The sequence below is a fragment of the Centropristis striata genome, chromosome 1, assembly GCF_030273125.1.
Source record: "Centropristis striata isolate RG_2023a ecotype Rhode Island chromosome 1, C.striata_1.0, whole genome shotgun sequence".
NCBI classification, from domain to species: Eukaryota; Metazoa; Chordata; class Actinopteri; order Perciformes; family Serranidae; genus Centropristis; species Centropristis striata.
The window spans coordinates 12,531,573-12,558,904 of NC_081517.1; the positions used below are offsets into that span (position 1 = coordinate 12,531,573).

Here is a 27,332-nt window from a genome sequence, read left to right on the forward strand (position 1 = left end):
ATGACTGAAAATAAAATGCCAGGCGATGTGAGAAAAGCAACGACACATTCTCTAGACAGAAGCAGCAAGGTGGAGTGCAAAACAATAATAATGATAATAAAACAACAAGAGACAATGAGGGTTCAGGTTGAGAGACTGGACGAGTCAGCACGTCTATGTGCCACAAAACGGGACAGTTAGACAGGAAGTGGGCGGCTGAGTCTACCTGAGGAAGACGGGGCCCTTCTCAGTGAAGAGACTGTCAACAGGACACGGTTCATACAGTTAATTCACCGACACACAGAGAGTGTGTTCACATGACAGGAAACGGCTTATACAAAGCGGACAACCAACCAAAGTGAAAAACTTCAAGAAACATTTCATCAAATGAGAGGAAACATTTTGGGCTGAAGGGGGCAGCAAAGATCAGAGGAGACCTTCAATATTTACAAGAAATTTCACAACAGTTTCTTTTTACATTCTAACTCTCTGTGTCCTTGTGTTTCACTGCAAACTAAAAAGAATCTCTATAAATCTACAAGTCCTGCAGCTCTGTGGAATCAGCACAATCAGAAACACTCAAACATGTCTTTGTGCAGAATAACACAGCTAGATTGACATAAATCAGAAAAAAAAATTGAATTTCTCAGATAAACTATTTTTGAAAAGTTGTAATAAATAGAATTTATATATTAACACTTCTCCAAGTGCCCACAAGTGTCCTGAATGATGTAAAACCACTTTTCTTCACAAAATTACCAAAAAGTCACAAAATTACCCCAAAAATTATGTGAAAATATAAAAATAACCCACAAAATAAAAAATTCTGCACAAAGACATGTTTGAGTTGTTCTGATTGTGCTGATTCCACAGAGCTGCAGGACTTATAGATGTATAGAGATTTTATATGTTGCTGTGAAACAAGGACACAGAGAGATTTAAAAGGACAAAAAGTCAAACTATATTTTATAAGAACTCATTCTTTTTAAAAGAAACTAAAAGTGGGACATGTTTGTAATTCTAATTCTAAATCTTAGCTAAAGTACTGAGTCTTTAGTCAGTGCTGTATGAATGCAGATTAAGTGGACCAGAGCTCTGACAGTAGAGGATCTGAGGGTTTGGATGCAGAGGGGAGATGTGCTGCAGGATCTGAGCCGATAGTCACATGCAGCTGACGGTTGTGTGTTAAACACTCACCCGGGGTTGTAGAGCATCACGGTGGACAGGTTTTCACAGGACTTGGACAGATCCGTCATGGAGAGGCTGAACGTAGAGAGCAGGCCACTCTGGGGGGGGAAAGGTCAAAGGTCAGAGGGTTGACACATCACAGTCTCAGGGGCCGGCAGCACAAAGCACCCTAAAGCCAGGAACGCACCGGCCCGACTGTCAGGCGCCGGGGACAGTCGGACGACATCGGGTACGCGTCTGTTTGGTGTGATCATCTGCGTCTTATTTTAACATTTTGTTAATTTAAAAACGTCTTGTTTAGCGTTCGGTCGGACTAAAATACTCCAAGGAGTCGCTGCTCACTTTCTACGCTAAAAGACAAAGAAATACTGGAAAACTGACACAAATAGACACAAAATTACCAAAAAAAGTAATATAAGAGCAAAGAAGACTGTAAATTACAAAAAAGATGACAAAAAGTCATAAAAGAGCAACTAAAGACACAAAATTACAAAAAATACTACAAAAAAGACACAAAATTTAAAAAAAGACACAAATTGACCAAAAAAGTAATAAGAGCAAAAAAGACTGTAAATTACAAAAAAAAGACAAAGTGACAAAAAGTAATAAAAGGGCAACTAAAGACACAAAATTACAAAAAAATACTACAAAAAAGACACAAAATTTAAAAAAAAGACACAAAATGACCAAAAAATCATAAAAGAGCAACAAAAGACAAAAATGACAAAGTAACGTACGTTTAGTCTCAGCGTTATGTTTAGACACACCTGTCCTCGCTGCTCCACAGTCCAGATATGCTCTCTGCTGGTTTCAACTAACAAAGATGCGTCAAACGTCCACAAACTAACAGGAGACGTCACCGCGACTACGTCCATTATTCATATACCGTCTAAAGGAGAAACTCATATTTAACTAGAAACTGAAGAATCTTTGTGCAGCCAGCCTCTGACGCTCTAAAAGACCCCGTTAGACGAAGAAGTCTCACCTTCCGTTTCTCCCTCAGCTTGGCCGCCTCCTTCGGGTGGTTGAAGCGAAACATGTTGGTCCTGCCGAGCAGAATCACAGCACCTGATGAAACAAAGAGCAGAGAGTGAAACCCCGTACAGAGCAGAGTCTTGTTTCACCTGGAGGATCCGGGAGGATTCTCACCTTGGTTGAGCTGCGACGGCTCCACCACCTGGACTCCGTTGACGGAGCACTGAGCTCGGTTGAGCGGCACCAGAGTCACTTTCCCGTTCTGGTTCTCGAACATGCAGTGTTCACTCTCCAGGTCCAGACCGTGCAGGACTGCAGGAGCAAGAAACACACAGCAGAGACAGCTCATTAAATAATCAGCTACAGAGCTGCAGAGTTAAGGAAGTTCAGAAGTTTGTTTTATAACACGAGTTTCTCCGTCAGAGATCAAACATCTTTTGGGGAAAGGAAAAGGATCTTTTTAATGTATATGTTGACTACTGATACACAAGTATTATATATATACAGTGTTTAACAAAGTTATTAGACTGGTAGTTTGCGCCACAGCTGTCCTAAATTAACAGCATTAGTAATTACCAAAATCATGTTTTATGTTTCTGTCATGGTTATGTAGAAGCTCTTTAACCCAAATGATATTTTTAATGTGTGATGCATATCCAGAAAAAAATGTATTATGATAAAAGCTTAAAATTAAAATTAAATTAAATCTTAAAATTAAATCAAAATAACATCTTAAAATTTAATTTAAGGCTTAAATTTGGATTATAATAAAAGCTTAAAATTAAATTAAGACAAAAGTTTAAAATTAAATTAAAGTAGAAGCTTAAAATTTAATTTAAATAAAAGCTTAAAACTGAATTAAAATAAAAGCTTAAAGTTAAATAAAAATAAAAGCTTAAAGTTAAATTAAAATAAAAGTTGAAAATTAAAATAAAACAAGTACTTAAAATTAAATAAAAATAAAAGCTTAAAATTAAATAAAAATAAAAGCTTAAAATAAAATTAAAACAAAAGTTTGAAATAAAATTTAATTACAATAAAGCTTTCCCTTGCTGTGATCTGTGTCTCTTCTCCTGTAGCTTGTTAAAATTAATTAATACAGGCTCAAAAGACAAACTCACTGATGTCCTGCTCTGTGGACGCGTCCTCTCTGCCCACGTACGTCCGTCCCTCCTGCAGGGAAGAAAAAAATAAATAATAATAATAAGTCACACACAAACAGAAAGTCACTCCTCTCTACAGGACGCTTAACTTCAGAGATTATTTCTGATGTGAAATTTATGATTACGAGACATTTCCAGCTTTCAATCTTTATCTCCGCTCCACATTAAATGGAAATATTTCCTTTCAATTGCTTTTAAAATGTCCTGATGAAGGCTGAAAACTTTAAACATTTTCCATCCTGATATAAGCGGAGATAGAATTCAGCAGGCGAACAGCACTTAAAGTCAAACATTGTGTGTGTGTGTGTGTGTGTGTGTATATATATATATATATATATATATATATATATATATATATATAAAGATGATTGAGGCTCAGTGTTTGAGATGACCTCTGACCTTTAAGTGGTACAGGATGATGCCGGTGCTGAGCAGGTCGTCGTCGATGCCGATGAGGTGCGGCAGCTCCGAGTCCAGCACCACGCCGATCCCCTCCTTCCTCAGAGCCAGAGTCTCCTCCTGCACAAACAAGCAGCTCCTCACAATAAACACCAGGAATAAACAAACACGTCGGCAAAAGTCAACAGTCAGAAAAATGTAAAATATGGGTTATAGATGAAAAGAGCTTCTGTATTTAAAACAGCGGATGGAAAAAAAAGACGTAAAATAACCAAAAAAAGATATAAAAGTATCAAAAAAGACACAGAAAGACGGGGAAACAAAGACGTAAAACTATCAGAGAGGCATAAAATTACCTCATTAAAAGATGTAAAATGACCAAAAAGGAACTTTGTTTTGAGACTTTGTGGACGCAAATACGACCACATTTACAGTTACCAAAAAAAAATCAAACTTGTACACCAAGAAGAAAACACTTTTTAAAGTGACAAATAAAAAACACAATTAAAAAGCCAAATGGAGCAACTAACACAGGTTGTCGGGAACTCTGATGGAGCTGCTTCTGTTTTGCTTTTAAATCAGAAAATTTTCCGAGCAAGCGAAAGTTTTGGATTTGCACACAAAAAATAATTCTTAAATCACATCTTTATTTTTACTTCCAAACGTTTTTTTTTAAATTATTATTCAAGTGTTTTGTTTCCAAATCTATTTTTGGTAAATGTTGCCATCAACATAACTAGAAACTTTCTTAGAATAATTAATGACCAAATATCTCAAAATAATGAGAACATTTTACTAAAATAATGTTTCATGAACATGTGGCGAGTTTACTTTTATGGACTTGTGGAGCGTTGATGATTGTAAAACTTCAGACAGAGATAATAATGAGAAACCTATTGTTTGAGCATAATAAAGACATAAAAGTAAGCTATATAAATTCAGGCAGTCCACACAGTGAGAATAAAAAACATGGATGATGAAAAAAAGCTCTGACCTTAAGGATGTTCTGCGTCTCGTTCCATTTGTTGGTCCACTCTTTAGTCAGCTCCAGAACCTGCAAACACAAAGAATCCAGTTAAACTGCATATTTCCAGTTCACAGACAGAGTAACAGCTGTTTAGTTGGTGCAGCAGTCAGAAGGTTGAAACCAAGTTAAGAAGTAAGACTCACTCTGGCTTCATTCTGGTGCAGTTTCTCCTCCATACTGAGAGCAGTGGGCGAGTCCAGGAGAGCGATCTGACACAAGGACACAAAACAACACAGTTATACTGGCAGAAATCATAAGGAAAGAAAAAACAAACAAAAAAACTTGAATTCCTCTGATAAATTACTTTTTAAAAATGGGAGTAAAATGGAATTTATCTATTAACACTTTTCCAAGTGCCCACAAGTGTCACGAAATAAATAAATAAAAGACAAAATGACCAAAAAAAAGTCTCAAAATGATCAAAAAAAATAGATGTAAAAATATGTTTTAAAGACACAAAATATATTTTTTTAAAAAGATGTTAAAATATCAAGACACAAAATTACCCCCCAAAAAAGATGTATAATGAACAAAAAAAGTTCTCAAAATATCCAAACAGACACAAAAGGACCAAAAAAACACAAAAAAATATATATATATAAAAAAAGATGTAAAAATATAAACTACAACACAAAATTACCAAAAAGTCACAAAAAAAACAAACAAAAAGATGTAAAAATATCCAAAAGGACACAAAATTACCCCATAAGACATAAAATGACCAAAAATAACAAACAAAATTCTAAAAATATTTTTTTTAAAAACAAAGAGACACAAAATGAAAGGGAAAAATGTAATATGACCAAGAACAGTTTTCTCCACATATTGTACATATTGAAGTATTGTCATGTTTCCAGCCTCTCCTGTCCTCTCCTCTCTGCTCTGTGTAAACAGCCTCCCCTGTCCTGTCCTCTCCTCTCTGCTCTGTGTAAACAGCCTCCCCTGTCCTGTCCTCTCCTCTCTGCTCTGTGTAAACAGCCTCAGGATCTCGTTAGTGCAAACGCATTATTTTAAATGACATGTTTCTTTGACAGCAGCAGAGTGAGACCTCCTGTGGTGTTTGTTTTTACCTGGTTGCCCTGAACCAGCAGAGCTTTGAGTCGGGCGATCTCGGCCCTCAGTTCTCTGATCAGCCGGACGTTGCAGTCCTCGTTGATGGTGGGTTTGTTGATGATGTTCTTGGCTCTGTTGGCGTATCGCAGCGTGCTGAGCGTCTCTCCGTAGTTCACATCAGCCGGAGAAACGGCTGTGAGGAGAAACGAGTGCATCAAATACTCCTGTTCTGTGGAATAAAATGTACAAAAGTCTGAATATAACTTAATTTTTGCGTCTCACTGGCGATCATGATGGTCTTGGAGTTTCCGCCCAGACTGTCCTTCAGCAGCCACGTCAGCACCGAGTCTCTGTAGGGGACAAACACCGACTTCTTCTTCAGGTTGGTGTTCACACCGTCCTGCGTCATGTCGGCTGCAACAGCAACAGGAAACACGCTTCAGTCAGCAGCAGAGATTCAAATATAAAAACTTAAAGGGATGGTTTTGGATTTTGGACATCGAGTTTTCTGAAATACTTGTCAGGAGTGTCATGGATTTCGCAATCCCGTAGTTTTTCGCGGGACCATGAACACACTGCGGAAATGTAACCCTATAAAGCCTGAACCATGACATATGTTTTTTGAATCTGCTGACAAAAAAGCAGTATAAAAAAAGTATACTTTTTTCTTATGATGTTGACTTTTTTTCTGGTAATTTTGTACCCTGGCTAACGGCAGACTAATCACAAATGATGATAGTCTGGACACCAGCAATTAATTTTTCCGTAGAGGAGGCGTGGTTTACGATCCTTCAGAGCCGTTTATTGGGCGCTAAGAATGTCTATCAAAAGCGTCTGTACTTAGCTCTTAGCTAATCGTATCAGTTATACCAGATGACGTATGTAGAGCGACAGAAATTGATGTTTACATAGCCAGACTAGCCCATCTCTACTTTGAGACTAAAATGCTCAATTCCTTTTTTTCTGGTAATTCTGACTTATTTCTGTTAATTCTACTTTTTTTCTGAAGGCAGATTTACTGTTTTTCTTACAGTAAAACTTTGATGTAATGTAAAAAATACTTTAAAATTCTTTAGCCTAACTTTGCAGCGAAATTTCGACAACTTCTCGACATAAAATCCTGCCTATAGATTCCTTAAATATTCTAGTTTCATATGATACCGGTATCTCCAGTATATTCCTAAGATCGGTACTCACCAGCCATGAATCGATATAATATTGCCACGCAAAATCACAATAATGCTGTATCGATTTTTTCCCCCACCTCTACAAACTACAAGGTTTTACTCCACAAAACTCTTTGTTCACTAAAAGGTCAAACATTTATCCAAGAAACCAACTTCACTGCTGTTACTGCACTAAATGCTGAAAAAATAAACACCTGAAACACTTGAAATGTATAACGGACCTCTGTGAAATACACTGGTTGACTGTGCAACATTTATTTATTTTTTATAACTTTTATAGCTCTTTACTTGGTTTGTTTCATGCATAAATTGCATTGAATGTGAGAGTTTTAATCCCAATTATCTTTGCACTTGCAGTGATATTTTGCAAAGAGATTCTGATTGGCACTATTTTGTTTCTTAAAAAAGCCAGAAAATACAATGACAATATAGTACTAGATTAATATTACTAATATTGTATTTATCGGGTAGTCTTGTGGAGTCAAACCTTGCAGGACCTTTCTGTTCTACGATCTGTATCAAGTGTTTCATACAACTTATCGTCCAACATCCAGAACTATCCCATTAACATCTTGTGTTTCTGACCCAGAGCAGAGATGACGTTTCCGAGGGTGACCAGCGACTTGTTGATGTTTCCTCCTTCCTTCAGCCGGACGCCGGTCGCCCCCGTGGCATCGGCTCGCTCGCTGCCAGCCAAATCCACTAGGTGGATCTTACTGACTGTCTCACTGGGCATCTCTGCGTCGAACTTCGCCTGACGGAGACAGAGTGCGAGTGTTAAAGGTGTGGAGCAATTAAATAATATTGATTATTAGCTTCAGTCAAAAAAATCCAGCAAATTCATGATTTATGCTCATTTCTTAAGATAAAATTTGTTTAAATAAAGTATCAGGTAGATTTTTTTTTAAAAAGATGTTAAAAAATAAAGACACAAAATGACCAAAAAAAGTCACAAAATAACCAAAAACAAAAATGTAAAAACATCAAAAAGACACAAAATTACCCCCAAAAAGACATAAACTAACAAAAAAAGATCAAGAAAAAACAAAAAAAGACACAAAATGACCAGAAAAGAAAGTAAAATGACCAAAAACAGTTTTCTCCACATATTGTACATATTGAAGTATTGTCATGTTTCCAGGCTCTCCTGTCCTCTCCTCTCTGCTCTGTGTAAAAAGCCTCTCCTGTCCTCTCCTCTCTGCTCTGTGTAAAAAGCCTCTCCTGTCCTCTCCTCTCTGCTCTGTGTAAATAGCCTCTCCTGTCCTCTCCTCTCTGCTCTGTGTAAACAGCCTCTCCTGTCCTCTCCTCTCTGCTTTGTGTAAACAGCCTCTCCTGTCCTCTCCTCTCTGCTCTGTGTAAACAGCCTTTCATGTCCTGTCCTCTCCTCTCTGCTCTGTGTAAACCGATTCTCTATGGAGACATTGTTTCCTTCGTGAGTCAGTGAAAGGTTTCTGACCTGCGTGAAGTTGATGGTAAAGATGGCGTGCGAGCGGCTGCTGACGTCGTTCATGCCAGTGCTGGCGGTGGTGCGGTTGATGTTTCCCGCCTCCATCAGCTCCTCCACGTCGCTGTAGTTCTGCACCAGGTGTTTGGACAGATCTGAGACCGGGAGGGAGGGACAGGGTGGGGTTAGAGAACATGTTTATGAGCCTAATACTGGTCTACAGTTAGAGTTAGTGATCTAAAACCAGCCAAGAGAAAGTTCTGGACTCTGCAGCGTCACCTTCCACGTACGGCCCGTCCTTCGGGTGCTCCCTGACTCGCAGGTTGTAGGTCTGAGTGGATTTCCTCCTCAGCAGGTCTCTCACTCTCTCATTGTAGATCTCCAGGTAGCTGAAGGAGGAATAAACCAGTAGAGGTGCGAATCAGCAGATACTATATGCTGTGATTTAACTGTTAAACTGCATTTTGTGTCCACAAAATTAAATTCATCAAGAATTGTTTTGTCCAATAAGAGAAAATTCTCAGTGTATTCATCTCACTTCAGTCTTTTTATTTCTCCACAATGAGAGTCAAACCCACAGACTGACCAACAAAGTATTCAGTCAAACTGAACTGAACTGATATCAAACATGCATGGACGACAACAATTGCAGCATTTTATCAAACTTTCCCAAACAACAAGCTTCCCTGCAACTTCCCCATGTGATAACCTGACACACAATTTATACTTTTTTTTTTTTGGTAATTTCCACTTCTTTTCTGGTAATTTATCCTATTTTCTTGTGATATTTACTTTTTTTCTGGTAGTTTAGACTTTTTTTGTAAATTCTATATTTCTGAAGGCAGATAAACTGTTTTCCTTCCAGTACAACTTAACATTTAATGTAAAAATGTAAAAATAAATAAATAAATAAAACTTTATCTAACTTTGCAGCGTTATTTCAACAACTTCTCCACTTGATATCCTGACGCAATTTTTCGTCTTTTTTTGGTAATTTTTCGTAATTTTTTGTTCTTTTGTGTATTTCTTGGTAATTTTTTGTCATTTAAGTATTTAAGTATTTTTTTTTTCTTTTTTAGTAATTTATGGTCATTTTGTGTATTTTTTTTAATTTTGTGTCTATTTTTGGTATTTTTGTCATTTTGTGTATTTTTTGGTAATCAACTGTTTTGAATGCATTAAAAAACTTATTTTACTCAGATTTTATGCATATGGTTGTGTGTTCTTTATACTGACAGCTTTGCTAAAAGTATAATAAATAAAAAATCAAAACATATTCCTTTGCTTACTTACCACAAAATATTGAATCATAAGCGCTGTATTCTGATACAAATTTAACTTCCATATACTACAACACCTGTCTTCAATTCCACACGAACTGGTCTTGGGTGGCCTTTTATAGCAGAGAGGCTCGTGGACTTTATAGACCTTTTTTTAAAACCAGCAGGACTCTCGGGAGAGAGCACAGCTTTGAATCTGAAGTCTCACCTGACTTCTGTACGAAATGAAGCTTCGTCCCATCGAGTCGCATCGGAGATCCGACTGAACAAACCTTCACAGAACCTCGGGATCAGACCAGCGTCGCCCTGAAACAACAACACACAAAATCAGTCAGACTTCAGTGAGATCTCGCTATTTTTAAACATCAGCCAAGTTAACTGTGACATCTCTAAAATCTTTTAAGCCATGTTTTTCACAAAAGCTTCAGCTCGGTTTGTTTCCATAATAACTTTAGACGTAACGATGATGTTTTTTTTAATTTAAAGCTGAATATAGAAAGTTTCTTTAGTCTTAAACGTACAAAGCCTACCTTCATTTATATTGAATTAAATTAAATTCCTCCCGTTTATTGAGCTCATGGTAATAAGAAAAAGCTGCATAAATCAACCTTGAAAACGTTTAAATAGAATTTTTATGTTTTTGGAAGTTATGTTTTTTCTGTACTTCTGTGCCTTTTTTAAAAAATGTTGTTTTTTCATCTTTTTGTCATTTTGCATATTTTTTGGTAATGTTGTGTCATTTAAGTCATTTTTCTCTTTATTTGGAATTTTTTTGTCTTTTGTCATTTTTCATCTTTTTGTACTTTTGTGTAATTTCTCATATTTTTTTGTGTTTTTGGTGATGTTAGGTCTTTTCATTCGTGACATTCGTGACACTTGGAAAAGGTGTTTCCAATTCCATTTTATTACAATTTAAAAAATATATATTTATCAGAGAAATTCAAGTTGTTGTTTTCTTAATGATTTGTCACAATAACTATTTTTAACTTCATAAAATATACTTTATCCCCATATATAAGATAAGTAGATCCTTTTATTAAACCTTTACAGTAAATATAATATATATTAATTATATTTGTGAGGACTTGGAAAATGTTGTATACATACAGTAGATTCAATTTTTTTTCACAGTCAACTTTATGTCATTAGAACTGTCTTATAATTCTCTGTGTTCTCCTGATTTCCAGCCATGAATTTGCTGTTTACATAGAGGTGCATGTTTTATATACAGTCATGGAAAAAATAATTAGAACATGGTTTTCTTCAATTTCTTGTCCTTTTAATGCCTGGTACAACTAAATGTAATTTTTTTTTGGACAAATAAAATAAAAACAACAAAAACAGCTGATATGAGTTTAATTTAAGAGCTGATATTTAGCCATTTTTCAAGGTTCTCTTGATAATAACAAAATCATTATCAAGAAAACCATGGAAAATGTCTAGATATCAGCTCGAAAATTAGACTCTCATCAGCTATTTTTGTTGTTTTAATTTTATTCCTCCAAACAAATGTACTTTTAATTTCATTAAAATGAACAAGAAAAAAAGGATGGCCTGAAAAATGTTTCCATGACTGTATATTACAAAATAAAACTTAAGACACAATCTGCTTCCACCTCATCAAATGTGATGATTTGCTGCTTTTCTTAAGTATAATGTCTTAATATCTTTTGGACCTGAGACTTGAAGCTGGATGGATTAATCAGTGAGGTCAGTGTAAGTCAGTTGGTGATGAGCAGACAGATCTACAGACTCTTCTCACTGGTAAACGTGTGTCTGGATAAGAGACTCTGGATGTGAATGTTAAATGTGTCTCACTGGATTTCCCATCATGGTGTAGGACTTCCCGGAGCCGGTCTGCCCGTAGGCAAACACGCAGGCGTTGTAGCCCTCAAACGCCGCCTTCAGCACGTCCAAGCCCAGATCTTTAAAAACCTGCAAATAAAACAAGCAAAAAATATAGTTTTTATTTCTGCTCAGAGCTCTTTAAGACCTGCGTCGACGTGTCGGCTGGTGCAACACTTTTTTTTTTTTTTTTTTTTTTTTTTTTTAAAGATTATTTTTTTGGCATTTTACTGCTTTATTAGAAAGTGACAGATAGAAAGGGGGAGACAGAGGGGAAGACATGCAGCAAAGGGACCTCAGGCCGGACTCGAACCCGGGTCCACCGCAGCAAGCACACGGCCTTCATGGTAAGCGCTCTACCAGTGTGAGCCACCTTATTGCCCCTGATTGCAACAAATTTTAACACTCACATGACTCAGTATCGATGTTGCAGAGCTGTAACGTGATACATCAAGACAAGCTCGAGCCATTAGAGTCATTGGAGTAAACACACACAGTCTGTCAGCTACTCCAGAACAGGAGTGTGATAAATCCTTCACCCTCTGACCTCACAGACAAACCTTTGTTTCTCATAATCATCCAATAACAACAAGAGGAGATTGGAATAGACTGGAAATTTCGTCAGATTATTCTTCAGAAACTCTTTTTACTTTCAGCTTTATTACAGTAATTACATGTTTTTATCTAGTAACAAGATTTGTTATTAGTTATCAATAATAGCAGACTGTCAGTTTTTCAGGAATATAATTTATAAAGATCATGTTTCAGTGTGACGAAATGTAAAGTCACCATGCTGTTTTAGTTTTTAAATGTTTTTTTCATTTTTGAGTGGCAGATACTATATATATATATATATATATATATATGCTCATATATGCTCATTCCACAGAAGCTCGATCCTTAGAAGTTGTACCTCGTTGTAAAGGAGACTAATCAGGCTATCCAACTTTAAAGAATACAACACCAATTAGTATTATTAAAGGGGAGAAATAATTGACCGAAATTAAAAAAAAATTGAGGAGTTTATATATATTGTAGTGCCAACATCAGAATCAGGTGACTGGATCATCGTGGCTAAAACCTTATCTACTCTCTCAACCTGCTGAAAAAATGAATCAATATTCACTGAAAATCTGTTTACACAGATCAGAGAGGAGAGGACAGGAGAGGAGAGGAGAGGAGAGGAGAGGAGAGGCTGTTTACACAGAGCAGAGAGGAGAGGACAGGAGAGGCTGTTACTGAGAATATGTTCAACTGTTTTTGGTCATTATGTCTTTTTTTGGTAATTTTATGTTTTCTTTGCTACTTTTTTTGTCATTTTAGTAATTTCTCGTGTTTCTTTTGGGAAATTTTGTGGGGTTTTTTGTTGATTTTAATGAGCACAAACAAGAGAATACCATAATCCTTCCACAGCACCATTCTCCATGTTTCAGATTTATCAAAATGTAAGTATTATCAGATGAAATTGGAACGGCACTCGCAGACCTCCACCAAGACCATGATGTGTTCACATGCAATATCTCAGGTTTGAAAGTCAAACTTGTCTTTGAGTCGTTTCAGAATCAGGTGAGATTCAAGTCTGGATCTTTGTGGTTGAAACCTCGACTCTCTCAACCTGCCGAGGAAACTACCAGCTGTCCAGCGGCTCACCTTCTCCTGGGAGACGAAGGCGGAGCTCTTACAGTCCGCCGAGTCGTACGAGAAGTCGTAGGTGAAAGTTTTGGTTCGATCCCTCGTCGATTCACCTGCGATGCCATCAGGGATCTTTTGAGAAGACAAGATATAAAGACATGTCATGTTTTTGTATCAGATTCAGCCTGGATGTTTGCTTCTTCTGGGAAATAAAAGTACCCTCAGGTTGGTGATGGAGGTTTTGGTTCCTTCCATCTTGATGATGCATTTTGCAGACAAATCCTTCTCCCTGTAAAACATCAATAATATATTTAGTCGTCTTTGGCAATTTTGTGTCATGTTAATCATTTTTCTTCTTTTTTTGTGGGTAATTTTGTGTCTTTTTTTGGTTATTTTGTGTATAACGGTGTTATAATTCTCTGTGTTCTCCCTATTCCCAGCCATGAATCTGCTGTTTACATAGAGGTGCATGATTTATATATAATGCAAAATAAAACTTAATCAATTAGAATTCAGTTCAGTGTTTTGGTCCGGTCCTCTCCCACCTTCACAGTGTCTCCCTGCTCTATATTATATATATTGTTTCATAAAGAGTTAATACTTGTTTATATTTCTTGTTTTAACTGTAAATACCTTTATATGTATTTTTATTAATGCTTGCTTCTATTTATTATCTTATTGATGCTTCTTTCTATGTTTTGCTGCTGTAACAATGGAAATTTACCCGTTTTTGGACTGATAAAGAAATATCTTTTCTTATCCAGACTATGATGTCTGTCGCTGTATCTCCAAACTACACCTTCAGATATTCTCCTCACAGTCTGTTTGATTTTGATTGTCTTTATGTTTCCAGACAAACATCAATAAAACCCACATGACAGAACAGGAGTTCAGTGTCAGCAGGGCGACATGTTTGCTCTCCGTCTCCGCCCCGCTCTGCTCCTTTATGTTTCAGTCAAAGCAGAAACAGGAGCTCTCGGTTTCTCTGCTTTCAGTTTAAAAGTCTTTGAGCTTAAGTCTAAAGGTGTCTGTTATCTCAGCCAGTAACTGAACAACACGTTATGTAACACTGTGCGCTCATTATGAGTCCGTCATATAAAGGAGGTTAACTATGACACACCAGTGAGTTAGAAGGTCACTGGAGCTTAGTTCAAAAATGATTTACAAATATCAGTTAACAGTCGGAATATTTTATAATTAACTAATGGTGTTGTTCCTTAAAATCTCTTTTTTTTGTAATTGTTCGTGTCTTTTTCGTAATTTTGGGGGGTCATTTTGTGTTTTCTTTGGTAATTTTGTGTCATTTTAGTCTTTGTTTTGGTAATTTTGTGTCTTTTTTTGGTAATTTTAGGTCTTTTTATTTTGTGTGTGTAGGGGGATTTACATTACTTAAAAAACTTACACTTAAAAAAAGTGTTTATAAATAAATTCCATTATATTCCTATTTTAAAAAATATATATTTATCAGAGAAATTCAACTTGAGTTTTCTCTATTTTCATGATTTGTCAGAAGAACTGTTTTTAACTTTATAAATTATACTTTCCCCCCCTATATTAGAAAGATAGATCCTTTATTAAACCTTTACAGGAAATATAATATATAAATTATATTTGTGAGCACTTGAAAAATGTTGTATACTTACAGTAGAAAATTGCTTAGATAAATGCATCAATAATAATATGAATCCAATAATATATTTACAATAAATAAAATAATGTGAGTGGGTCCATTCTGCATAACGAGTACTTTTACTTTTGATACTTTAAGTACATTTTGATCTTGATACTTTTGTACTTTTACTTCAGTAAGTTTTGATTGCAGGACTTTTACTTTTGGTGGAGTAATTTCACAGTGTTGTATTAGTACTTTTACTGAAGTAGAGTAACCCTTCTCCTCTCAGGGACAAACAGGTGCTTAGATGCCATCAGCTTCTGTTTAAATCATCTCTTTTTTATCATTTTGTGTATTTTTGCTAATGATACATTGTTTTTGTCATTTTACATCTTTTGAGGATCATTTTGTGTCTTTTTGGGGTCAGTTTACATATATTTTTTGGTGATTTTTAGTTATTGTAAAAATGTTTTTGTCATTTCAGCGGGTTTTTTTTTGGTATTTTTCACATAATTTTTTGTCTTTGTTTTGGTCATTTTTTGTCATTCTTTTGGTCATTTCACTTCTTTGTATTATTTATTTAATTTTTTGGTCATTTTGTTCTCAATCATTGCACTCTGTTTTTATTTACACTTAACAGCGTGATAACATAGCGGGTTGGTCCATTCTGTATGTCCAGTACTTTTACTTTGGATACTTTATTTAATATGATGCTGATCATTTTGTACTTTTACTTCAGCAAGTTTTGAATGCAGGACCATTACTTGTATTGGAGTAATTTCACGGTGACGTTGTATTAGTACTTTTACTGCAGTAGAGTATCTGGATAAACAGGAGACTAGATGCTGTCAGCTTCAGTTTAAATCACTGAATAAAAACACCTGCTGTTACTGCAGATAAATAAATAAATAAATATATAACCACCTTTCACTCACAGCTGACTGAACTGACACTCACTAACACCCACTTTACATAACATAATTTCATTATGATAATAACCATATTTCACTATGATAATAACCATATTTCACTATTATAATAAACTTAAAAACGTTGTGAAAGATGAGTCCATTCATGGTGTTAAAACATCAGACAACCTGCGGCTTCATCTGTGTTAGCTCAGTTAGCATCACTAAACAACGACACTGTACTATAAAAAAGACATTTAACAGCCGTGCTATTGTCTTTAACTCACCGCCTGTTCATGGGTCGGACCCGGACAGCCACCCGAACCGACGCCATAGCACATATCGGTCCGGTCCGGTTAGTTAGTCAAGTTGGTTAGTTAGCCTCGATCCGCTCGCCGCTTTATAACGAGCTAATTAGCCAACAGGCTAACCAGCTAGCAGGAGCCACGGCGGGATAAAGAGGGCAAAAGTCGCGGAGATAACCGACCGACCGAGCACGGGATGTAGCAGCGGGACAGACAGAGAGGCGGACAGGGGGGTCGCCACCGTGGACTGGGGTTATCGGGCTCTGGTGACACTGCGGCGCCGTCCCGGTGTGAACCGGCTCACAGCCATGGTGGTCAGGGAGCCTGTTAGCCTGTTAGCTTTCATATGACAAAAAGCAACGAAGCATCAGCTGATGAAAACATTACAGCCGTACGGAAGGCAGGAGAGGACAAAAAGTACGCTGCCGATCACATGTCTTTACTTTTTCTGTCCCTACTTTATTAATATTTATTTTTATTATTCAGATGCTTTACTTAAGTAAAATTACTAACACCACAAACAAAATTACCTAAAAAAAGACAAAGAATTATGTGAAAAATACAACAAAGAAAGTGAAATAACCAAAAAAAAAGACAAAATTACTCAAAAATATGTAAACTGACCAAAAAAAGACACAGAATGACTAACACCACACACAAAATGACCAAAACAAAGACAAAAAATATGTGAAAAATACAACAACAAAAAGTGAAATGACCAAAAAAAGTTTTGGTTTTTTTTATTACTAAAATACAAAAAGGGAAATGCCCAAAAAATGTACAATGACTAAAAAGACAAAAATACCCAAACAATATGTAAACTGACCAAAATAGACTTAAAATCAGCAAAACAAAAGAAGAGGTGATTGGTCCCTGAGAGGAGCAGGGTTAAAATAAATATTTAGACTTTACTTCAGTAAAAGTACTAATACAACACTGTGAAATGACTCCACTAGCAGTAAAGTCCTGCATTCAAAACTTACTGAAGTAAAAGTACAAAAGCATCAAAATGTACTGAAAGTATCAAAAGTAAAAGTACTGGTTATGCAAAATGGACCCACTCAGATTGTTTTATATATTCTACATATATTATTCGATTATTTGTATTGATGCACAATTTTAATATTGTAAAGACAGGGCTCATTTTAACTACTTAATATACTGTTATGAGGTTTAATTAAAAATGTCTAATCACTTTGAATTTATTGTTTGTATGTTAAATCTCACACTGTAAAGTAACTAAAGCTAAATGTATTGGAGGAAAAAGTACAATATTCACCTCAAAATGTAGTGGAGTAGAAGTAGAAAGTTACATAAATGGAAATACTCAAGTAAAGTACAAGTACCACAAAATTGTACTTTAGATAGACAGACAGTCAGACAGACAGACAGACAGACAGACAGACAAATAGATAGATAGATAGATAGATAGATAGATAGATAGATAGATAGATAGATAGATAGATAGATAGATAGATAGATAGATAGATAGATAGATAGATAGATAGATAGATAGATGGATAGGTAGATTATTTTCATTCAATTATTTCACACTGATTAATGACAAAAGCTTGCTGCCCCCTTGTCTACTTAAACACGAGTTGCAGTTCTCCTCCTGGCCTGCAGCGGCGCTACAGGCAGACGCTGGTTAAGGCGGCAGCCGGTTGACGGCGGCAGCAGTCGGCGTTTCCTGTTAAAGTGAGCGGTGTGGACTCTGGAGAGGAGGTGAGTTTATCACCTCTAAACACCTTTATCTTTACCTTTACCTGTCTGTAGTGGTGGCGGATCGCTGTCACAGGTGATACACAACTATGGATTGTTTTGATATCAAAGGCCGCTGAGTAAAAGCACCTGAAAACACAAAGAGCTGTTAGCCAGTTAGCTAACGAGCTAGTTATGAATGGATGTAGCCGACGTTGAGCTAACGTATGCTAAGGTTGTTCTGTAGATAACAAATGATTACTTTTACCAGCTGCGACATTAAAGTGATGAAAACATTAGTATTTATGATATAATCTGTTATTCTGAAATAGAAAATCATGCAAAATAAGTTTTACTTTTGGTACTTTAACCCTCCTGTTATGTTGCGGGTCAAATTGACCCATTTCAAAGTTGAAAAACCTAAAAAATAATAGTTAAAAGTATTTTCTCATTTAAAGAAAAAAATTTAAATGTAAAATAGATTTTTTTTAAATCAATATAATGTAAACCCATTTCTATTTTATATGTAGGTATTTCCAATGTACATTAAAAAAAAGTTTTACCATGCATTTTTTTGTGAAAAACGAGTGAATTATCCTCTTTGAACCTGATCTGTGAGCGGTAAAGAACATCATCGCACTAAATATTGATTGAGATGGTTAGTAATGGAGTTATTAATGAAATATAAACAATGTTTATTTAGATTATTTATTTTCTGACCCTTTTGGATAATTAAACATTATGCTGTTCCTGAGAAACGAACATAACAGGAGGGGTAAAGTACGTTGTTTATGCAAAAATCTTTGTACTTTACCTCAAAAAAGGATTAAATGTAGGACTTTTACTTGTAACAGTCCATTTGAACACAGTGGTATTGCTACTTTCACTCACTTCAAGGACATTAATGGCTAGGTATCAGCTCTTAAATTAAACTCTTATCAGCTATTTTTGTTGTTATGGTTATATTTGTCCAAACAAATGTACCTTCAGTTGTATCAGGCATTAGAATGAACAAGAAATTGAAGAAAACAATGGTGGTCTAATAATTTTAACTTATTAACTGTATGTGCGATAAAATTGTACATTGGTTTTTTTTTTTTAACAATCTTTATTCAAGCTTGACATTAACTTGATATTACGTTGTCAGAAAATACACAATAAATCAAATTTCAGCAAACAAACAAACTGTAGATTATAGTAACACACAGAAGGGGAAAAATATGTGAAATGATTTATAATTTACCCAACAAGACACCTTATTGCTCTTTTAATTTAAAATACATGAAAATCGGACCCATAAATTCAAGAATGTATGTAACTTCCGATGGAGCTTTGCAGTTATTTTTTCCATCATGCACACCTCTGTTAACATCTCTTGCCATTGGGACAGTGTGGGAGGCAAGATTGAGCAATAATTTTTGGCCACCAATAATAAAATATGTAACAATTTAATTTCTTGAAACTTTTATCTGTCGCCCCATCTGGGACGGCTCCTAAAATAAAATCCAGTGGGTCTTGTGGTAAGCTGATGGTTAAAATGGCCAGAATCTCCGTATGGATCTCCTTCCACTACCATTTTAGTTTTAGACAGTCCCAATAAATGTCTGTGGTCTCCAATTTGTTGATAAAATTGGGCTTAGTGAGATCTTCTGGACATTTATTTCGTATCTCTTTAGTGTTTATGTTGAAGATGCTAACATGCTCTCTGTGTTTGCTCAGGCACAACCATGGATATCCGACCAAATCACACCATTTATATCAACAATGTAAACGACAAAGTCAAAAAAGAAGGTAAGTGTGCAGTTATTCACTGTCTACGACCATTTGAACCTGTAACAACACCTTTTCAGTACTTTATAATGGTCGGTACCCTAAAAAAGTACAGAGTTCGTAGCCTGACTACGAGGACAGAAAGCACACTGCCGATCGTCTCACTTTTTTGTTCCTCCTTTATCACAGCGGGGAAATTTCCAGAATAACAGCAGCAAAGTGGATAGCACAATAACAATAAATATTAAACAATCAGTATAAACTATATATATATATATATATGAACAAATAAACAAGTAAGGAATAAATAACAAAAGTATAGACAATTTACAATTCAAACAAGTAGAAATATAAAAAGTATTATTTTAAACAAAAGCAAGATAAAATGTAGGTACATTATATACAATGTAGACAGAGTTATCAGTTGAAGATGGACCATTTCATGGAGAGAATATTGCACATTAAAAATTAATTTGAAAAAAGTAACCTGACTGTGCACAGGTGTATCTCCATACATTAGAATATGATGGAAAAGTCAATTTCCAGTGGTTCAAGTCAAATAGCCAACCAAGTATTGTGAGCATATTGATGGACATACTTTTCAGAGAACAACATTTACATATTAAACATACTTTTTAAAAATGGTCTTTTGTGATATTCAGATTTTTTTGAGACACTGAATTTCAGGTCTTCATTAAATGTAAGCCATAATCATTACAATTAGAACAACTTAAATAAATTATAAAATGAAATGTTTCTTTCTATGTGTAATGGATCTATATAATGTGTTATTTCCACTTTTTGAATTTAATTACTGACATAAATAAACTTTTCTATGATATTCTAATTTATTAAGATGCACCTGTATCAGTGCAATGATTGTCAATGTTTGGTTTTGAAGGAATAAATAGGCTAAATAAAACAACAGATCTGTTAAATGTTGATGTAGTGCCATTATTATACTTAATGTTAACGTTAATGTTAATATGGCACACTGAGTAATGAGAAAAGTTTGCTGCCCCCTGGTCTACATAAACATGACCTGGCTTGAAGTCTTAATTTAGACTCAAAACCAGGTTTGCTTCCAAGAAAATTTTCCACATACAAGGAATTTTCTTTGGAGTTTTTGGTGCAAAACAAAGTATCGCAAAAGTCAAGAAACATTAAATGGAAGAGAAACATTTACATATGTAAATAAGGTACGAGAGCCTTACTGCCTGTCTAAAAGTCTACTTGTGTGTTTATCAGCGTTGTGTTGAACTCTGTCTGCTTCTCGTCTGTTTCCTGCAGAGTTGAAGCGCTCCCTCTACGCGCTCTTCTCTCAGTTCGGTCAGGTCATCGAAATCGTGGCCATGAAGACCATGAAGATGAGGGGACAGGCCTTCGTCGTCTTCAAGGAGCTCGCCGCCGCCACCAACGCTCTGAGGCAACTTCAGGGCTTCCCCTTCTACAACAAGCCCATGGTAGGAGCTCTGTCCTCGCCCTCTTCTTTTACATGCACACTCTTTGGATGCACATTTTCTAATTTTACACCACAGCTCTGTTGTTGCATGTTGCTTCTTGCAGCTGCAGAAAATGTACAACCCCAATAATTAAAAAGTTGGCAACACGCTGTGTTAGATGTAAATAAAAACAGATTACAATGATTTGCAAATCTCATAAATCCGTCAACGAAGGTGCAGGACGGTTGAGCAGCTAGAATCCTGCATCAGACATAGTTCAGTAAAAATGTGATGCAGGAAGTTAAGTTATGTTTGAATCATGTAGTTTTTTGTTTTCACATTGGACGCCAACGCCATTATCTCTTCCCCTTTTTTTGGTCAATATGTGTCTTTTTTTATTTATTTATTTTTTGGTCATTTCACTTTTTTTTGTTATTTTCACATAATTATTTGTATTCTTTTTTTTAGTAATTTCACTTCTTATTCAGGTAATTTCACATACATTTTTGGTAATTTCTACATAATTTTTTATTTTTTTGTAATTTTACTTTTTTGGTAATTTCACCTTTTACTGATTTTATTTCATTTTGTGTCATTTTCTAGCCTGGGTATACCCAGACTGCCTTGCGCGCTCAAATTTCATTTCGAACCTCCAGGCAGTCTGGAAACCAGGGAGCTTTCTTAGCCCTGTTTTAGGGATCCAATCACAGAACGGGGAGGGGGCAAGACGACTCGGCAGACGGAAGCTTGTAGTTTTCTTACGGATCCAACATGGCTGCAGCAGACGCGAAACTCTCTTTAGCTGTAGATGGTGTTTTAAATAGTTTAGAGCGAAAGTTGAAAGGCGAAAGGTCTCTTGGTGGCTCCGCTGTCCCCCGGTTTGTAGCGAGATCACCGGCATTACGGTAGTGGGGCTAATAGCCCCGCTACCATAACACCGGTGATCTCGCTACAAGCCAGGGGACAGCGGAACCGCAGAGAGACCCACAGCAGCTTGTTTATTGCCCATAAAATCAGTGGATGTGTGTGGCTGAATGACATGAGGGGGAATAAAGCGTGAAAATAAATAATCTTGCAGAAAGCGAGAACTGGAGAAGTAAAGCAGCAAGCAACACTCTCTCAGACACACACACAACAAACATCCATTTCTGTTGCTCTACTACGTCATCTGGTATAACTGATACGATTGGCTAAGAGCTACCTACAGACGCTTTTGATAGACATTCTTAGCGCCCAATAAACGGCTCCGGAGGATCGTAAACCACACCTCCTCTACGGAGAAATGAACGGCTGGTTTCCAGACTAATCTCATTTGAGATTAGTCAGGTGTTAGCCAGGCTAGTCATTTTCATAATTTTAGTCATTTTACGTCTTTTTTTTTGTAATTTTGTCTTAGTAATTTTACCTTTTTTTGGTCATTTCACTTTTTTGTATTTTTTTGGGACTTTTCACTTTTGTATTTTATTTTCTTGGGTCATTTTGTGTCTCAATCATTGCACTCTGTTTTTATTTACACTTAACGTAGTGTGCCAACTTTTTTTAAGTTGGTCTTCAGATGTCAGTGGGTGTTTCTCCTCTGTGTGTGCGGCCGGCTTCAGCTGACCCGTGTTTCGTTGTTTTCCAGAGGATACAGTACGCAAAGACCGATTCGGAGGTCATTGCCAAGGTGAAAGGCACGTATGGCGACAAGGAGAAGAAGAAGGACAAGAAGAAGAAAGCTCAGGAGCCGGCCACCAGCCTCATAAAGAAACCAGCAGCGGTGAGTTTCAGTCAGTCATCTAATTCTGTCTCTTTGTGGTTTTATGTTTAAAATACAAGAGCACATATTTTACATGATCACAACAGTAGTTTTGTGCGTCTTAATTCATTAGTAAAGTTCTCGGATCAATACTGTGGATAATTTTTCAAAGTAAAATCCATTTCCGTCCCCTTCAGGCAGACATCAGTTTCTCTTCCTGTCAGTTCTTAATTAAACTTTCACAGTTTCATTACAGCGAAACAGATGAAAAAAAGCTGATTTCTGTCAGTTTTAACATATAATCTAAAAAGTAGACTTTGATGTATTACCAGGGTGACCACACGTCCTGGAAAGCAGTTGACCAATTTTCCAGTCGTTAAAAACCCATATAGTCCTAATGTCCTTTAGCTGAATGAACTGTGTGGTTATTTACTGTATCAGAGCTCCCAAAATGCACTGAAATGGCTCAGAAATGTTCATTTTAATGTTCAAATGGCATCATATGATATGACATTGCAACTTTAATGACTGAGACTCTGAAAAACACTGAAAGGTTACATTCTCTTTTTTAATGTTAGTATAAGTCACTGCTGACTGTAAACTTTTTCTACATTAAAGCATCTACCAGAAGTATACAAAGTGTTTAAGATGAGCTCCATCTTTACCAGCTGCAGCTTTAAAGTGATGAATGCATTAATAATGATACTACAATATTATAATGTTATTCTTAATATGAGTTGTACTTCTGGTACTTTATGTACATTTTCTATGTTTTACTTTAACTCTAAAAAAATAAGTAAATGCAGGACTTTGACTAGTAACAAAGTATTTGTACACCGTGGTATTTCTGCTTTTAGTCAAGTAAAAAAAAAATGTAAATACTTTTCTCTTGTCTGAAAGTATGAAATTAGATACGTCTCAAAATGATAAATACAAGTTTAGGACAAATAAAACGTTATTTATGATGTGAAATCATACTCGGATCAGTTTCAGAGGCACGTTGTACATTCCCATGCAGTAAAAACCTTTTAAAATTATGAATAAATGTGTTTTTTGCAGCGGAACAATTACAAAATGTAAAACAAGTTGTTTCTTCTGCTGGGATCACAATAATTTGATACTGAAGTAGCCAAATCAAAATTTTTAAACAACACATGCTGAAGGTTTGATCCAGATCCCAACCAAAAACTGGTTTATCTTATCTAATCTGATTTCAGAATCCTTTTTTTTTTTCTTCAAACAACCTGTTTTTGTTAAGATTTGATCCAATCTAGTATGAAAGCACCCAGTGCACACATGCTGTAACATTCAGTGTGTTTTTTCGGTCACATTTATGTTGTACTGTAAAAACGTTTGAACTGTTGTTGTTTGTGTTTGCAGGGATCAGCAGCACCGGTTCACTCGGCTGCAGTACAGGTAAATATCAGCTCGTTTCTGTTTGTGGAATACATCTGGCTCATGTGGAGCTTTTTTTGAGTTGATATAAAAGCAGCAAATGTAAAGCAGCTTTTTGCAACATTAATTCTTCTCCTATCACATAATCTTGACATCAAAGCAAATGCCATTTTTTATATAGGGAAGACATCCAGAGGCTTTATCTATCCTAGCGTTGTTATGCATTGACATTTGACATTGACTTGGCGTGCACAGAGAGCGATCTGCTGCATGGGAAGATTCAAACAAACACAGCAGGTGGTCTCTCTCTATTCAGCAGCAGAGAAGAACACACAAGTGATTGGCATCAATCAGCAACTCTTGTGTGTGGATGTATATGTTGGACTGATCGTCATTTTTGTTCATTGTTATATTTCATGTTTACTATAATTGACTCTCTGCAAAGCCAGTTTACTCCACAAGGACATAAAAGCTTTACTGTGAACCTACAGAGTCTGACAAACCACACGGAAAGACTGTTTCCACCAACTGGCTCTGATTTGTTTTTTAGTCTATTAGCTTTGTTTTCCTTTAGTTCAGTTTCTAAGACACGACAACAGTTATTTTTGCCTTTTGCTTTGCTAAAGTTGTGGATGGTGCCAATAGAACCACTCAAATACATAAAAAAAGTTCCTTACAGCTCAGAGTAACCTCATGATACAATACTTTTGGACATTTCTTTAAGACGACGTTTGTTTCCAGGGACATCGCAAAGTTTCCTTTAGGCGATGTGGTGTGGATTACTTTATGCGACGTGGCAAAGTTTCCTTTAGGCGATGTGGTAAGTTTCTATAGGTGACATGGTAAGTTTCCTTAGGCGACGTGGTAAGTTTCGATAGGTGACGTGGTAAGTTTCCTTAGGCGACGTGGTAAGTTTCCTTAGGCGACGTGGTAAGTTTCCTTAGGCGACGTGGTAAGTTTCCTTATGCGACGTGTTAAGTTTCCTTAGGCGACGTGGTAAGTTTCCTTAGGCGACGTGGTAAGTTTCCTTAGGCGACGTGGTAAGTTTCCTTAGGCGACGTGGTAAGTTTCCTTATGCGACGTGTTAAGTTTCCTTAGGCGACGTGGTAAGTTTCCTTAGGCGACGTGGTAAGTTTCCTTAGGCGACGTGGTAAGTTTCCTTAGGCGACGTGGTAAGTTTCCTTAGGTGACGTGGCGTGGATTACTTTTGGTGGTGCCTAGGAAGTTTTCTTTCTTTTTTTTACAAATATGCTCCCCTTGGGCCTTGGTCAGAAATATCAAACATAAATCTGCAGACATCAGCTGATCCAGACTGACACAGACCAGGCTGAACTTGCCTTCAACTGATTATTGATCAGGGTCTGTTCTGTGTCCTCAGGTGCCGGACAACCCGCCAAACTACATCCTGTTCCTTAACAACCTCCCTGAAGAGACCAACGAGATGATGCTCTCCATGTTGTTCAACCAGTGAGTTCACCACCAGCACTGTTTTATTTCTCTACAGAAAGTGTGTGTTGACAGGGTTCTTGTGTCCTGTGCAGGTTTCCTGGTTTCAAAGAGGTGCGGCTCGTCCCGGGGAAACACGACATCTCCTTCGTGGAGTTTGAAAGCGACACACAGGCGGGCGTGGCCAAAGACGCCCTGCAGGGCTTCAGAATCACGGCGACCTGCGCCATGAAGATCACGTACGCCAAGAAGTAGACGGCAGGTCTGACAGCCTGACACAAAGAGACTCTGAGGCGGAGCAGAGGGGAAACATCCCTGGATTTCCGTTGATCCTTTTGATTTGTGTAAATCCTACAGAGCGTTTTTTGTTTTTTGTTTTTTTAACTTCTTGTTTGGTAAATTCTGTGTCGTCGTTTTGTGGTCAAGCAAATGATCTCTGGCCAATGTCTTATTTTGTAAAATAAAAAGGATTTTAGATAAATTGTTGCTGTCAGTGTGAGTTTTTCTCCTGGATCTTCAGGAACAAACACTGGGAACATGTGCCGCTTCTCTTTAATTTAAGTCAGTGCTATAGGGCTCAATACTGAAAATACAGGTGCATCTTAAGATAGATAAGTTTATTTATGTCAGTAATTCAATTCAAAAATTGGAAATAACACATTATATAGATCCATTACACACAGAATGAAACATTTCATGATTTATTTAATTTCTTCTAATTATAATGATTATGGCTTACATTTAATGAAGACCTAAAATAAAATGTAATATTACAAAAGACCAATTTTAAAAAGTATGTTTAATCTGGAAGTGTTGGCCTCTGAAAAGTATGTCCATCTATATGACTCAATACTTTGTTGGGTCTGTTTGACTTGAACTGCTGGAAATAGACTTTTCATCATATTCTAATGTATTTAGATGCACCTGTACTGAAATTGTTCCAAATGTCTTCCTTGAAACATTTTTCATAACTGTTGTTTTTTGTTGGTTTCATGTAAAGAACATTGAGTCGCCCTGTGTATGAAATCAATCAAAGTTGCCTTGCCTAGCTTCCTTTTATATAACTTACTTTTTTATATATATAACTATTTTTTACGTAACTTACGTTTTTTCACCCAGACACAGTCAGTGGTTAGATATAGTACAGGAATAATTTATAATGGAAAAAATGAACTATTCTCTAAGATTGAAGGAAGATGAGTTTAACAGAAAATGGGAACAATGGATTAGGTTTCAGCATGAAGACATCAGTGATGTATAATGTAGAATTAAATTGAAGTGTTAAGTAAACAGTGCAATAAAATGTATTGCTGGGTGTAAACTGTAAATACTCCGGAGTTCTAATTAGTAGTTTTATTATGTGTTTCATTTATATATGCAAAAATCAATAAAAAGCAAAGTGGGGAAAAAACATATATATTATTTTTAAATATAACTTACGTTCATTAATATACATTATAATTTAATACTTACGTTTTATATTACATAATTTTACATTTAGCAATATGGTGTCCATTTTTTGTATTGTTACATAAAATTCACTGTAATTCAACACTGAAGACCATTAAGCAACTGAATAATACTGTAAAAAACATTTACAGATTTCATCTTCCATTTTATGGTTAAAATTTGTAATAAAAGTATTTTACTTTTTTATGGCAATTGCCCAAAAAACAAGACAACCCTGTTAATAATACAGGACATTTATATAAACCAACTTTTTACAGTGTAGAAAATAGTTCCCTAATAAAACTGCCCACAACAAGGTGTGGGGATTGTTTTGGGTCACCGGGTCGTGATTTCAAACAAACAAACTTGCTTTGTATTTTTCTGCTCATGAAAA

The 27,332-nt window shown here is 36.2% G+C and overlaps 2 protein-coding genes and 1 long non-coding RNA gene across 8 annotated transcripts in view; 1 reads left to right on the forward strand and 2 right to left on the reverse strand.

The window, feature by feature from the left end:
• Positions 1-16,528, reverse strand: part of kif16ba (kinesin family member 16Ba) — a 32,762-nt gene extending 16,234 nt beyond the window's left edge. For 2 of the 5 annotated variants that reach the window (XM_059331188.1, XM_059331181.1), the window contains exons 1-17: positions 15,980-16,527; positions 13,392-13,461; positions 13,191-13,304; positions 11,514-11,630; positions 9,904-10,001; positions 8,695-8,804; positions 8,428-8,570; positions 7,557-7,725; positions 6,067-6,198; positions 5,802-5,977; positions 4,875-4,940; positions 4,699-4,758; positions 3,705-3,824; positions 3,264-3,315; positions 2,317-2,454; positions 2,153-2,235; positions 1,177-1,265 (exon numbers count right to left, since the gene is read on the reverse strand). In XM_059331188.1, coding sequence (XP_059187171.1) covers positions 1,177-1,265; positions 2,153-2,235; positions 2,317-2,454; positions 3,264-3,315; positions 3,705-3,824; positions 4,699-4,758; positions 4,875-4,940; positions 5,802-5,977; positions 6,067-6,198; positions 7,557-7,725; positions 8,428-8,570; positions 8,695-8,804; positions 9,904-10,001; positions 11,514-11,630; positions 13,191-13,304; positions 13,392-13,461; positions 15,980-16,026 — 1,784 coding nt within the window. In that variant the 5' untranslated portion in view covers positions 16,027-16,527. Of the gene's footprint in view, positions 1-205; positions 239-1,176; positions 1,266-2,152; positions 2,236-2,316; positions 2,455-3,263; positions 3,316-3,704; positions 3,825-4,698; positions 4,759-4,874; positions 4,941-5,801; positions 5,978-6,066; positions 6,199-7,556; positions 7,726-8,427; positions 8,571-8,694; positions 8,805-9,903; positions 10,002-11,513; positions 11,631-13,190; positions 13,305-13,391; positions 13,462-15,979 lie in introns of all 5 variants that reach the window. The other 3 variants (XM_059331195.1, XM_059331173.1, XM_059331203.1) reach the window with 3 other exon arrangements.
• LOC131970006 (uncharacterized) overlaps positions 1-27,332 on the reverse strand; it is a 51,385-nt gene that overhangs the window by 16,234 nt on the left and 7,819 nt on the right. The window lies entirely within an intron of this gene.
• snrpb2 (small nuclear ribonucleoprotein polypeptide B2) lies at positions 17,679-25,970 on the forward strand. Of its 2 annotated transcripts, none has more exons than XM_059331224.1 (7): positions 17,679-17,722; positions 19,418-19,489; positions 20,759-20,931; positions 22,535-22,669; positions 24,029-24,064; positions 25,422-25,510; positions 25,585-25,970. In XM_059331224.1, the coding sequence occupies exons 2-7, from the start codon at positions 19,426-19,428 to the stop codon at positions 25,742-25,744; spliced, it is 657 nt and encodes a 218-aa protein (XP_059187207.1). In that variant the 5' UTR covers positions 17,679-17,722; positions 19,418-19,425; the 3' UTR covers positions 25,745-25,970. The 2 variants fall into 2 exon arrangements, with proteins under 2 accessions (XP_059187207.1, XP_059187216.1); XM_059331233.1 differs by lacking the exon at positions 17,679-17,722 and adding an exon at positions 17,745-17,795.

What these genes read in the sequence shown, in the direction of transcription:
- snrpb2 (XM_059331224.1), top strand. Translation starts at nt 19,426, where the DNA reads ATGGATATCCGACCAAATCACACCATTTATATCAACAATGTAAACGAC. An exon ending in CGACAAAGTCAAAAAAGAAG is followed by an intron (nt 19,490 to 20,758) that starts GTAAGTGTGCAG and finishes TGTTTCCTGCAG; the next exon opens with AGTTGAAGCGCTCCCTCTAC. An exon ending in TCATAAAGAAACCAGCAGCG is followed by an intron (nt 22,670 to 24,028) that starts GTGAGTTTCAGT and finishes TTGTGTTTGCAG; the next exon opens with GGATCAGCAGCACCGGTTCA.